Source organism: Cucumis sativus, chromosome 1 (assembly GCF_000004075.3).
Source record: "Cucumis sativus cultivar 9930 chromosome 1, Cucumber_9930_V3, whole genome shotgun sequence".
Classification (NCBI taxonomy): Eukaryota; Viridiplantae; Streptophyta; class Magnoliopsida; order Cucurbitales; family Cucurbitaceae; genus Cucumis; species Cucumis sativus.
Window position 1 is genome coordinate 20836481 of NC_026655.2, and position 13273 is coordinate 20849753.

Sequence of the window (13273 nt, forward strand, 5' to 3'; positions counted from 1 at the left end):
ACAATATTGTTGTCCACTACTTTATGTTAAAAAGTTGAATTTTTATTATTATAAACTTATAGTTTAAAGCAATTAAATTAAAATTGGGAGATTCTATCAAACTATATAATGAATAATTAAAATTTAATTTTATGTGAAATTGACAGATACCTTCTTATGTTCCCATCTTATGTTCCCATAATAGTAATAATAACTTTCTTACAATTATAATGACCAAAATTTTGTAATTTAAGCAATTACTAAAAATTAAAACAATGTTGCATCAGATTAGGTAATTAGATCAGAGGGTGTAATTGATGATATGGGTCTATATGAGAATTTTAACAAAGTTTGCAATATTGGGAAACAACTTCTTTTTCTTTGCTTTCCTTTCTTCTTTCCCATTTTGAGCTATCTCTCACCCATTCTTTGATGTTTCTAAACTTCATTTGAATCAAACCTCATTGTTCTTCACTCTCTCTCTTTCTCTCTTCACCTTCAAAAACTCTTTCAAAATTATATCCAAACAAGAAAAAGAGTACACAACACACAACACCCTATTGATCATCAGCCATGGATGCCCACAATGAAAATATGGTAAAAACATACTGCTTCTCATCCCTCTCTTTCCCTCTAGATATCTCCACACTTCATTTTTCTTTTGTAATTCTATGTTAATTTTTGTCTTCTATTGGATGATTGTAACCATTAAGGAGTGCTTGAGGGCACCTATATATGATGTGAAATATAATAGTGAGGCCTAAGGAGTTGTGAACTTTTGAATTCATAGTATAAGAAGATATAAAATTGATGTTTTTAACCATGTGAGACCGATGTTTTGATTTGGGGTTTAGGGTTGATGGTTATTTACATAGATTTTTGTACAAATTACCTAAAGTTTATGCTAAAGAATGTCATTTGACTAATTGACACAAGTTTTGAAAACTAGAAAGAGTAACATTTTACAAATGCGGTCAAAGTTTTCAAAGTGGAAGGCAAGAAGGGAGAGTGTGAAGGAGGAGTATTGAAGAAAAGAAAAGGCTATACATTCCATATTTTCAAAATCTGGATCAAACAACATTTTTTACACATGAAAGTTAGATAATCCATAATCCATACAAAAAAAAGTACTGTTAGTTGAAAAGTAATTGAGTAGAGGAACGTTATTTGATATTGTCCTTTCAAGGTTCATATTGAATAATTATATATATATACACATTTGTAGGAAGAAAAGTGTGATGTGTGTGGTGATATTGGGTATAATGAAGTAATTTTCACTTGCTCTAACTGCAAAATAGCTCGTGAGCACATGTAAGTTTTTATCTTCTTTTCTTCTATATATCAACGCTTTTGTTTTGTTTTTTGTTTCTATATATATGTAACACTTGAATTTGACGTTAAATTTACAAAGTAAAAACACGTTTTTGGTTTTTAATTTAATTTTTGTTTTTGAAATTTGGCTAAAATATTCCATTCTTTTACTTTAAAAAACTAAAAAATTGTGTACAAAATTAAGAAAAACTCTACTCAACTCTTTAAAAGAAAACTATAAAAACAAAAGTCAAATGGTAATGAAAGGGATGTTAGTTTTAGTCTTAGTTTGATTATTACTTAAATTTTGTTTCCATTGCTTACTTTTGTGATGTTTTGGTGTATTTTTCTGTAGCAGTTATTGTATGAGTGTTCATAACTTCGAGAAACTCCCAGAAAGTTGGGTTTGTGATTCATGTAAGGCCAAGTACATCAGAAACCTTGTTCATGAATCTTCAACAAATGTTGTTGCTTCCATTGTTGGACAACTTCAGCTTCAACAACCATCCACTAAATCTCAAGGTTCTTTTTCCCCCTAATGTATTCATGCTATCTAATATGGCATTTGAGCCTATGAAGGCAAACAGATGTTTGGTGTTAGAAAAAAAAGTTCAACGTCCCATTAAGAATATTGAACTGAAAAAGGCACTGTCTTAAGTAAAAGAATTGAATAGTCTTAGCCAAATTTCAAAGCATTATGATCGGCTAAAAGCAGAGAGAGTGTGAAGGTACTTTTGCCATTTTCATATATGATGAAAATTTAGAAGGAATTTCAAGCAAACAGTCAAAAACACTTTTTCAATGGTTGTCATATTATGAAAGTAACTTTTTAGTTTCAAAATATTCATATCCCTTCACTGATGTAGTACTCTCCTCCAGCTTTTTTGGCAATTAACAACACAGTTAGCAAATGCAATGCAGCTAAGAAGGTTCAACTTGGTTCAACCCTAATACAACAACAAAATTTGGTTGCCCAAGAACTTGCTCCATTACTCCATAAACAAGACGATCTTGGTGAGTGCCTCATTTCGATTTGGCCTCCCAGGTTCCATTAGTTAAAGTGTTAATATAATTATTTTTGGAGCAATAGATGATTCGCATGCGTATATATATATATAGTCTCAACCTAATGTGGTTAGCCATTTTGAGTTTCAACTTTTTCTTGACTTGCTTTAGACATAGCTACTCGTCGTACCTCTTTATTCGAGCGTGAGCAGAGGCGGGTTGCTAGAGCTGCTCGTCGAACTTCCTCTTCATCGAACCAACTTCCCAACATCAACCCATTTGTGTATCAAGGGTCTTATTCCTCCGAGGTTGATGAGGTTGAGTATTTAAAAAGGACATTTGACATTTGGCGCGGGTTAGTAGAATTCCCCACGGAAGGGGAGTCAGGTTTTCAAGACCCAAGCCAAGGTTTTATCTTGGGGTTGCATGACTTTCGACGAGTGAGTTCGATATCTATAACTTACATTTTGTTAGATGATATAATATTAAATTTGTCCTCATATCCATTTCAAATTAAGCTCTTTGATCTACAAGAAACAGCGCTGGATTTGCACAATGATTAGTGTTTAAATTTTTTTGGTATAAACTGGTATATGTAAGATTTTTTTCTTTCTTTTTCTTTCTTCCCCTGTAACCAATTTTTTATGTAGTAGGCTTTCACACGTTTCTCCATCTCTTTTGGGAGAATGGGAGATGAGCTTAATCACCTTTACCTCAATTACGTTCCTCGAGAAGAGCTAATGCGTGCCAACCGACGATTAGAAGAGGCTAAAGTCGAACTCGGATTATGTCAAGCTAGCTCTCAAGTCAAGATTGACAAACTCAAGGCTCAACTAACTGAAGCAAAATCTGAGTTGTCTGATGCTAAGTGCTTGGCTGAGAAGTTTAGCAAGACAGAAGAGTTTGTGGTTATGCAGAACAAAATAATGGAGTGTGGCGTAAATTGGTCGGTTCGACAAGCTTCGATAGAGCATCCAGGAATCGACTTCAGTTTCCTCCCAATTCGTTTTAAGGCTGCGTGCGATAATAACTTTGATGACACAAGATTAGAGCCTTGTTCACCAGCCAAAGAAGGAGATCAAGAACAGTTTCATGATTCTTTGGAAATGAATCGAGTTGATTCTGACATGAGCAGTTGAACTCTCACTCTGGATATACGTTTTTTTGCATTTTGACTTCAGCTTGTTATGGACACATCAAAAAGTTTGAGGAATCGAGTCATAATAGTTGGTGTCTTTCCGGTTCTTATATCTTACAATTAACTATACCCTTACTATTTCAAATCCCTCATTTGTTATAGATTTTGCTATCTTCTTATACCATCCCCTCTCTTTGATGAAGGTCATAAAATCCATGTTTTTACCATATATTTTGTTACTTTTCTTACGTAAAAGAGTCATTTAGTATGATATTTTGACACCTCAACGTAACATTAAATTACGTTGTTAACACTAACATTAGAAAAATGCACTATATAAACTAAACTCTCTAACCTTAGAGGTGCTTGATCTATTCTTTAATTTGAATTATTCTATCTGAAAAATTATTCTTTCTTTAACTCGTGGATGTAACTCAGTGAATTACATAAATCTACATGTCGATTCTTAACCATTTTACGCTTTTCTATTTTAATTGTCAACTCTATTAGTTGATGATCTTAACAATTTTTTTTTTTAGAAATGCACTCACATCAACGTGTTCGACCCAATCACATTGTGCCCTAGACCAAGTAAGAGTGCATTCCAGTCATTAAACTTTTGTTGGTTTTGTGGTATTCAGTCGTTTATCAGCTCGAAAATCGTTTGGAAGGATAAATTCAAGAAATAACAATCCAAATGTTGAAGACCAATAGTTTCTCTAAACAGATTCAATCCTTTGATTCATCCTTAGTCGCGAGAGGACATGTGTTTAGTGAGAATTCATCTAAAAAAATGGTCGAATCCCATAGAGCCATTTAATTAGCATGTAATATTTCTTTTCATTACTTAGGGTGGGTTTGGAGTGAGAAAATGTTACTTGTTTGGGGAAGAATTATGATAACCCTTCTTTTTTTCTCAATGTTTCCTTATTCTTTACTCATACTTTCTTATTCCTTAATCAATCATTCCTTATTCTTCCACGATTCATCTCAATCCTTTCTAACGTATAATTAATCAATTTAGGTTTAAATGTTATTTAATCCATTTCTTCTCATTTATAATTTTCATACTTGCGAGTTTTTTTAATTTTAATCTTTTTATTTAAAAAACACAATTTTTTTAAGTTATGAATTTGGTACAATTACATTAATTTAAAATTTTAATTTGATATTTTAGGATTTATTTATTTATCGATCATTGTAATGTATTGTATATATTACAACTCGTTGAGTTACTACGTTAATTTTATGGACAGGCTAACAGAGCCACCCCATATACAACCCCCACAATCTCACCACTCTCACCTAATGGATGTGCGAGTGTTAAGGATATAGGATGGAGGTATTGAAGGTGACGAGAAAGGGATCGGATGGATTCATAATTCCCTCATAGAGAAACTTCTATAATTATTCCATCTTCAAGAAGCACAACAAATATGACCATATGCTACCAAAACAAACAAACAAATAAAACTAACTGCAATTCCATCTTTCAAGAAGCAAATGCCAAACAGCAAAAAGTAAATGATACACTTTCAATACTTGGGTTAAGAGCTAAATGAGAACAATCAACATGGCTAATAAACTACATAATAAGGTAACAATACAATAAAATATGAAATATTAGGTAACAAGAATTGTTTTCCGTCGTATCAGCTCAATGGAAAACCCAAAATGCAGAACACCAACCATTCAAAAAGTGGGTTTGGCCCAGATATAAAAAACAACATGGGCTTAAAAGCCCAACTTCCTCACACATACTGAATATGCAGATAAAAGCAGCTTCACATTAATTTAGAGGGAGGAAAAAAAAAGAAAAGAATTTAGTCCCAAGATAAGCCTTGTGAACTTGGTGTTGACACGAAGCAACTTGACATTTAATAAAGGATGTGCCTGTGAAGCCCCAAATGAGATACTAGCTCAAGCAGGGATCATGTGCTTATATTGAATTTGACCTTTCATAGAGAGAGAGAGAGAGATTCGAATACTAAGTAGATAGAAATGGAAGTAATGAGATGATAAGAAAAGCGTGAAAGTGGAAACAGACATTCAAGCACTAGAAAGGTTATGGATATTGAGTTCATGAATTGCATGCGTTTGGCCCTCACCAATAATGGAACACCCGAGAAAAAAAAAACAAAAACAAAAAAACTATTACAGCAAAATGGACTTTTGCTGATCCTCCAAGCTAAGCAACACTTCATTAAAGTCCTTCCTATCATTTGGTTAATAAAAATTAGGGGGGGAAGTTGTGTATAAACCAGGCATTTGGTGTTGTGCATGTGAGTCAATGATGAGTAGCTTTAACTTCACTTTGATTCATAGAAAAGCTTATCCTTCAACAGAGGAGAAATTGAATAAATGAGATTGATTAACTTATAATCAAAACAAAAAATATATATGATGGAACAACACATTATCTTATTCAAGGTGTTCAGCTGGATAGATGAAATATAATTCTATAGACCTGCACTCAAGTATAAGACATAATTGTATGTGTTAAGAGTGAGAGAGAAGGCTGGTGTCCTACAATTTTGGACTTGTCTAAGGGTGGATTAGAAACATACCTTCTCCACCAAGCATGTCATTTTTTCTGACCTTGAGAGGGCAAAATGGTAAACTGACTTGAATAAAAGGGAGAGAAATGGCATTCTTATGATTGTGTCCTTCCCTTTTACAACCTCTTTTGTTTTTACTTGATCAACAAAATTCAAGTCCAAGCAACAGCCATTTCTCAAGACACTATAAATGTATTCCAAAAGCATCACAAAAGGAACTATAATCACAACTTTCCTCTCCTGCTTCTGCTTCTATTTCAAGGCTCTTGGTTGAGGCAAATCGACAAACATGACTCGAATGCTTACTTTCCTGTTCTGTCTCGCTTCCTTCACATTTCTTTCCATTGCCCAAGCTGACGGCAGAGCTCCTCATGGCTTGGTATATGAGAGCCCGGTGGCCTTTTCTCCAATGGCATATGATTTCTTCCATCCAAGCACTCAGAATCCCAGTGGGAAAGACCCATGTGGTGATTCCAAATGTTCCCCCCTTCCCCTTGCGGCACAAGTGCAATCCACCCCTGCAAAAGAAAGCAAATACTCCACAACGATCCAGAACAGTAACCACCGCGTGGGGGCTGGGGGGATTCTGGGAATTGTGTTTGGCATCACATTTGCTGTGTTTTTGACAATGGGAGTGTACTATGTTCTACGTACACGCCAAGCCAATGCAAACCGAGCTATGTCTGCTGCACAACCTAGCGCTTGACATGGGCAAAGCCAACATGTTTATCAGATTAGACAAACACTTCGGCACTTCACTTCTCTTCCTTTGTGTAATTCTTCACTCTTTCTTGCCATGGCTTTACATATTTATTGTTCTGTTATAGAAGTAGGAGGCTAATCTAAAGCTATCATCAAAATTTCCCTAAACTTTTCATCTTCATCCCTCCTCTCCCTCAGTGTGTAAAATCAAGTTTGTAAAATTTTTGCCCCCTTGGAGTTTCTAGATTTGCTCCTACTAATATAGCATGCAACAAATGTCAAAGAAAATCCACAACTTTGCATTGAGAGCTTTGAGAAATTAAAGCACATTCAATCAACACTGCCAAAGAATAATCAAATGAAGGAAACAAAATATTTACCATCCCGGCATTAAATGTTCATAACGAAGAGGTGATTTTAAGATGATATCGAAATGTATGATTATCAACACAATATGGTGAATCTGGAAACTATGGCCAACAAAAGATGGAATTGTTTGTAAAAAGGGTGGGAACTTTACAACAAAAGGTTTTGAGAACCAAGGTTGAACTTGAGAACACATACCATGCAGATGCTTCATGGTTGTCAGATAGAACAAAAGACTACAAATACAAATGACAGAACATGCATAGATTGCCAGATCAATGCCAAGAGAATCAAAATGACAAATGAAACAGTTAACAGTAAGCATTGTACAAAAAAAAATGTATGATCTCACATTAAAGTGTTGGTGTAGGATAACAGATAAGTTCAAAATTTGGGAAATCTTTGAATCTTAATTCAACATATAAATTATAAACACAGATTTCAAAGAGCAGCATAGTTAGGGAAAGCGAGAAAGAGATGTCTGGAAGGCTGGGGAGCTAGAACTTCAAAATTGCAGATTTCTGAGTTACCAATGAGACGTACTAAAGACATCAAAACAATATAGACTACAGAGAAACAGGCTTAAATGTTGTGTAGACCCTTGTAAAGCTTATGGCTGTCCTACAGCCAAAAATCAATTAGTTAATATCTAAGAATGAGAAGTCCATAAATTTTACAAACGTCTTACCACTACATTTCACAAATTGTGATGTGATGTCCATTGTCCAAACATATGAATGACAATGCAAGAAATCACATATCTAAAGCGAATGAAAGTTTAATCAAGGATGCAACTATGAGCTATATGACTTTGCTCTATTGGCACAAAATCTATAAATGATATTTGGAAACAAGGATTCTCTTATTTGAAATAGTTTTAAGGAAAGTGTTGACTGTTGAAATATCTTTCCATACTTAGTTTGGGATAACTGGTATAGCCCCACAAGACCTTCCAAGGGCAAGTATTTTGTTAGGCACTCCATTAGAAATTGAATACTGTAGTGTACAGACACAAAAAGTAACAAAAGAAAGGCCCTACGACCAGTTGAACATTAGTCCATTGCCCTCAAGCTTTGTCTTTCAACCACTAATATACATGAAAATTATTCAAAAAGACAATCTTCTATCTTCTTAGGAGCACAATTCATGACATTTAACTTAGAGACTTTCCTACCTCCAACCTCCGAGTACCCCTCCTTGGCAACTTTGAGAATCCCTCATTTTGGGAAGTTATCTTCAGTAAAATTCAAAAGAGGCTCCAAGGATGGAAATGCTTACTTTTTCTAGCCAAACCACTTACTAAATGCCTTAAGAAGATTCTTTAAGACTTTCATTGGATAGATATACTTAGTTGCATCAAGGCCTCCATTTGGGCAATTTTTCTTGAAAGCCAATCCCGTTGCTAATTGGAGTTGGAAAGGTGCTCATGAATAATCTGCCAAGGGAAAGACATTTGGAAAGCTACACCCGTTGCAACTTCCAAAATCTCTTTTTTTCTTGGTCTAAGAAACAATTTACTGATGGTATGAAATTACAAACAAGGGATATCCCCAGTGTGGAGGAAAAGCCAAGGTAATGTGGGGGGGATTTAGACCAAGATACAACCATATTAACTATAGATTCAAAAAATAACGGAAAGGGAATGGCCAACCCCAAGCCTACTTTATTGGAGTAAGTAGGCACTGACCTTCACATTTCATTTTGGGAGGACCCAAGGGTTGACAAGGCAGCCCTTCACCCTCTCAAACCAAACCTTTACTCTCTTTCTAGAGAAGCCAATAGGACCACTTAGAACCTCACTCTAAGAGTTCTTCCCAACTACAAAAGCGCTCAATAATGCTCTTTTCTACAACAAAAATTAAAAGATTGAAGAGGTCTGCTACTAGACGAGAGTAAAGATGAAGGGGGAAAGTGGATTCATCACCTTAAATAAGTCTCAACCTGCCACTTATGAAGACGAAATGGTTCGCAGAATGAAGGCAGCCCCCTAATACAGCACCACTATATAATATTGGAACTTCCAAGAAGTTAGAAGACATCCAAAAATCCCAGTCAACTCCATTGGCTTAGAACAAGGTGTAAGCCTTTCCAAAGCCTGTCTTCAAAGAAGCCTTCCAATTCTTGCTAACATTCTTATCAACCTAATCAGAAGCCTTTTCAAAGAATGCATGCTGTTTCATTAGCACAGAAAGTCTTCATAAATACATAACATCTTTCATGATTTTCAGTGAATCAGTAGCCTAGCCAATTAATTAGACAACTAGCTGAACAAGATTAAAGTCAAGACTCAAAACAATTGCCTTTCTTTGGCTAGTAACAGACAGTACAAACTAATATTCAAATTCAAAACTAAACTAAAACATACAATCAATAGCAAGCAACGTATACAAAATCTCCAGTGTGGAAATGGAACTTTCAGAAATTTGATTTCTTTTAGGGAAGAAATTAAGGGTTAGATACTTTTTTGCACTCCTGTGTTCCATAGCAACAAACCAAGGTGCTAGATAATTGTCTCTTTTATACGACTATTATACAATAGTATTTAGCCATCAGTTCATCAATTCATGAGCACTAGCAGTGTATAACTGATTGCATTCTCACTCGTGCTCATATGAGGAACTACTAACCAAATATTCGACTACTCACTCCCCACAATAGTATGTTAACAATTTAACCACATGACTTCTCAATGAAATACATAGGGAAAAAGGAATTAAGAAAAAGAGCAGTTTTATTGCTTTAAAGGCCTAAAGCTCATGGCTCTGGAGTTTGATTCACGGACATAACATAAATTCTTTGATAATCCAGAATGTTAAAACTAGTAATTTAAAATTCTGTTTCCTTACATGTTTCACAAATTGATATTAGACACATTGATGAAAGAAACCATTCTCAACATATCACCATCCCCGTGAACTGAGTGCCTGAATCACGGGTCCAAACGTCTGGTCTACAGCTCTATTCCATAGGTGTGAAAACTCTGGGCCATACTTCTTTGCTAGCACAGGTTTTCTCATCTAAAGTAGTTTCAAAGAGAATGATATTAAATTAACGGATTAGTAGCTAGATGGAAGTATAAAATTCAGAAAAGGAATTATACATCTTTCACAAGATATGTATTTCTCAATTTTGAAATAGAAAAAAAAATTAGCATGAATTAATATTGATATATCTTCAAAAAAATATTTATATAGATATAACAAAGTAAGCACACAAAAAAAGCACATAATTTATAGTTTAATACACTTTTCAGACATGTATAACACTAGTTTAACAATTGCATTATCGAAAATTTTGATAATTCCATTCTCTTCTCCCCCTTAAACCCAAACATCCAAATATTCAAAGACGTACATTTTCATACATTTTTCAATGCAATGCCATCCTAACTGTCTCAAAACAATGGTTATCGTTAGGGTTACAAGAAAGGGGAATTACGCTTACTGGAGATTGGGTAGCTGGTGGATAGTTTTCGGAAATGGATTGGTATAAGCTTTTCCGTTGCTCAAAAACAACAACCCCGGCGAACACGCTCCCCAATGCAAAACCAAGCAGTCGTTCCTGCAGTTCAATTTGGGATATCAACCCAAAAGGAAAAGACAGTGAGATCAAATCGTATTGAAAGAGACGGCATGGAAATCGAATCAGCTCGGAAATTCATACGAGCATAGACGGTAGGTTACCTGAGCAAGAACGGAAATCATGGTGACATAAAGCTTCACGGCTTGATTTCCGTCGGAGAAAGAAATAAAGAAAGGTTTTTCTGGGGAAAGATGGTGAAGGGAGCTGGGCGGACACGATTGGGCCGTAGTAAAGAGAGAACCTTCGGTTGTAGCGGGACTGCACCCAACCTTTGCTGCCATCAACGTGGAACAATTAAATGGCGCCACGTGGTCAATCGTTACTTTTTTATTATGTGTTTCTTTTAAAAAACAAACTTATAAAATTATTTTTAAATATAACAAAATACTAGAAGCACAAATAATAGTCTATATTGTTTTAAAGCAATCCATCCTAAATAGAGTGATATTTTATTATATTTTTGTAAATATTTTGATTTATTTCGCTACATTATAAAATATATAACCCGTTTTTATCTATTTGATTTAGGTCTACATGCATTGCAAGCCTTTTCTTTTTAGATTTATCATCAGCTCAAGTCCCATAGTATGAATTATGTTTTTGTAATTTAGTTACAAATGAAAAAAATGCAAAAGGCATGTTAAAAACTAAAGGTAACAAATCAATTTGAATCTACAAACCAATAAAGAAAAACTCACTGAAAAACAAATGCTAACCTCAACTTACAAGAATATGCAAAGTTGTGTCCAGGGTCTTCTTCATTGTTTAAGAGTTAGGACTCTATCTCCTTTATTCATTTAGGAAAAAGACATATGAACGTTAAACAAAGTCATAACAAGGTTCCAAATAAAAGTCATACTTTAGATAGATCTGACGTTCGAAATTCACCTATCCCCAGTCTTCCCTTGGAAGGCCAAGGTAGGCCAATTGAACTGCATGAGCTTTCCACACTATAGGAGAACTTATTTTGGTCCAAGTTATTTATTTATCCAAAATTATTCATAAGAAGAGAATTATTTGACCAAAATTTGTACAATAGTGCAAAGTTGGGGACATGTTGTATAGTATTAGTAGCCACCTTACATTGTCCACTTTAATATTGTTTATTTAATTACTTATGCATTATTTATGTTGGTTACCTTTTCTCTCTTTCTCTATCTTTTCTGTCTCATTAGTTTTTTTTCCTTTTTTATTCTTTCCCTTGTCATCTCTTAGGAAATGGAAGGAAAAAGAATATATATATTTGAAAGGGGATACAAACCTTGATCATAGAGTTTCTCTATGGTAGAAAATCAAGTCTTGTTTTTCAAGATTTATCATCCTTATTTTGGTTTTTTTGTGTCACGAAAAAAAAGATTTTTGTTAGAATGTCTTGAACTTATTATTTAACGTTACGATCAATCAAGTATAGGAGCCTCATTAATCTAGTGACATTGCTTGTACTCTAAAAGACATACTCTCTAACAATATTGTTCTTCCTCTACGAGTTGACATAACCAACTGTTGTTACACTTCACCTAGAAAGAGTTGTTGGTTGTGAAGCTTTAACAATAGACATAACACATGCTTCTTTGTCTTGTATCTCGTGTAATGTACTAGTATCTCACCTGGTCAAGTCGCCTACTAATCACCTCGCCAATTAATCTCACATGTCGATCAGTTCGCCAGCTAATATCATGACGTAATTATCACCTCACCAAATGATCACAACACTAAGTGGTTAGAACGTCTAATTAAATTGTTTGGTCAAAATGCAAACTGCAAAATAGAATCAGGTTAGTAAATGACTGAGTCGCAAATCTCACTCTCTTTAAGATATTTCGCATCTCTGCTCTCTTTGTGCAAACAGTTTGATCGAGGATAAAACAACTTTGTTCTTCAATTAGTTTTTCACTGAAACTAATTGAAATTTTAACACTTAAATAAACACTTCTTATTACTCGAAAAACTCAGAGAAAGATTGTTTTGAGAGAAAAGATTTTCTTGTGAAATTCTCGCACACACAATGAAAGAGCGTAAAGAGTTTATATAGTATGAGGAGACAAAGAGAGACGTTGAAAATTAATTTTTGAAACATTTGTAATTAAGGGGAAGGGTACGATGGAAATTAAGTGTAAATTAAAAAGGTAATAAAACGTTTGACTATTTATGCAATAAAGGTCATTTCATTTATTATATCTTCTTGCTTGAGCATCTTGTCTAGAATGTCTGCTTATGCGATGAGATATTTTAACGTCTCTCATATAGTTGTCTCTCATAACTAGTATTATTGCATAGTCATGATCAATATCACATAATTTTACAAAATTCAATAACTCTATTGTTTAGGACTCTTATCACATAGTGTGGTCCTTGTCGTATATTATAGTATATTGTGTTGTGTTATTGCGTAAAGAGTTTTTCATTCAACACTAACAAAATATTATTATAGTAAATCATATATATTTGTGTGTCGATCTTTTTATCTTTCGTTGAGTTCCTTACTTGTTGATTTCAAATTTAAAAGCTCACCACAGAAAAGATATGCAAACAAAAGGACTGTTTTGGTCATTATAAGCACAATAATGTCTCTTTACATCAGTAGAAAAGAGAGAAAGCCCTCTACAGAACCCCTGGACAGAAAAATACTCCT

At 34.4% G+C, this 13273-nt stretch overlaps 3 protein-coding genes across 8 annotated transcripts; 2 read left to right on the forward strand and 1 right to left on the reverse strand.

The window, feature by feature from the left end:
• Window positions 1-408: 408 nt before the first annotated feature.
• On the forward strand, window positions 409-3617 carry LOC105435920. Of its 5 annotated transcripts, none has more exons than XM_031881223.1 (6): window positions 409-576; window positions 1205-1290; window positions 1646-1812; window positions 2212-2304; window positions 2467-2735; window positions 2949-3617. In XM_031881223.1, the coding sequence occupies exons 1-6, from the start codon at window positions 553-555 to the stop codon at window positions 3432-3434; spliced, it is 1125 nt and encodes a 374-aa protein (XP_031737083.1). In that variant the 5' UTR covers window positions 409-552; the 3' UTR covers window positions 3435-3617. The 5 variants fall into 5 exon arrangements, with proteins under 5 accessions (XP_031737083.1, XP_031737075.1, XP_031737080.1 ...); XM_031881215.1 differs by having other exon boundaries at window positions 413-576; window positions 2170-2304; XM_031881220.1 differs by having other exon boundaries at window positions 414-576; window positions 1649-1812; window positions 2170-2304.
• A 2322-nt stretch (window positions 3618-5939) lies between these two features.
• On the forward strand, window positions 5940-6999 carry LOC105435923 (hypothetical protein). The gene has a single exon (XM_011659660.2). It carries the CDS (start codon window positions 6281-6283, stop codon window positions 6695-6697), a length of 417 nt encoding a protein of 138 aa, XP_011657962.2. The 5' UTR covers window positions 5940-6280; the 3' UTR covers window positions 6698-6999.
• Window positions 7000-9772: 2773 nt separating this feature from the next.
• On the reverse strand, window positions 9773-10901 carry LOC101206005. Of its 2 annotated transcripts, none has more exons than XM_004152847.3 (3): window positions 10743-10901; window positions 10504-10620; window positions 9773-10076 (listed from the first exon to the last, which is right to left on the reverse strand). In XM_004152847.3, the coding sequence occupies exons 1-3, from the start codon at window positions 10761-10763 to the stop codon at window positions 9960-9962; spliced, it is 255 nt and encodes an 84-aa protein (XP_004152895.1). In that variant the 5' UTR covers window positions 10764-10901; the 3' UTR covers window positions 9773-9959. The 2 variants fall into 2 exon arrangements, with proteins under 2 accessions (XP_004152895.1, XP_011657967.1); XM_011659665.2 differs by having other exon boundaries at window positions 10498-10620.
• Between the last annotated feature and the right edge of the window lie 2372 nt (window positions 10902-13273).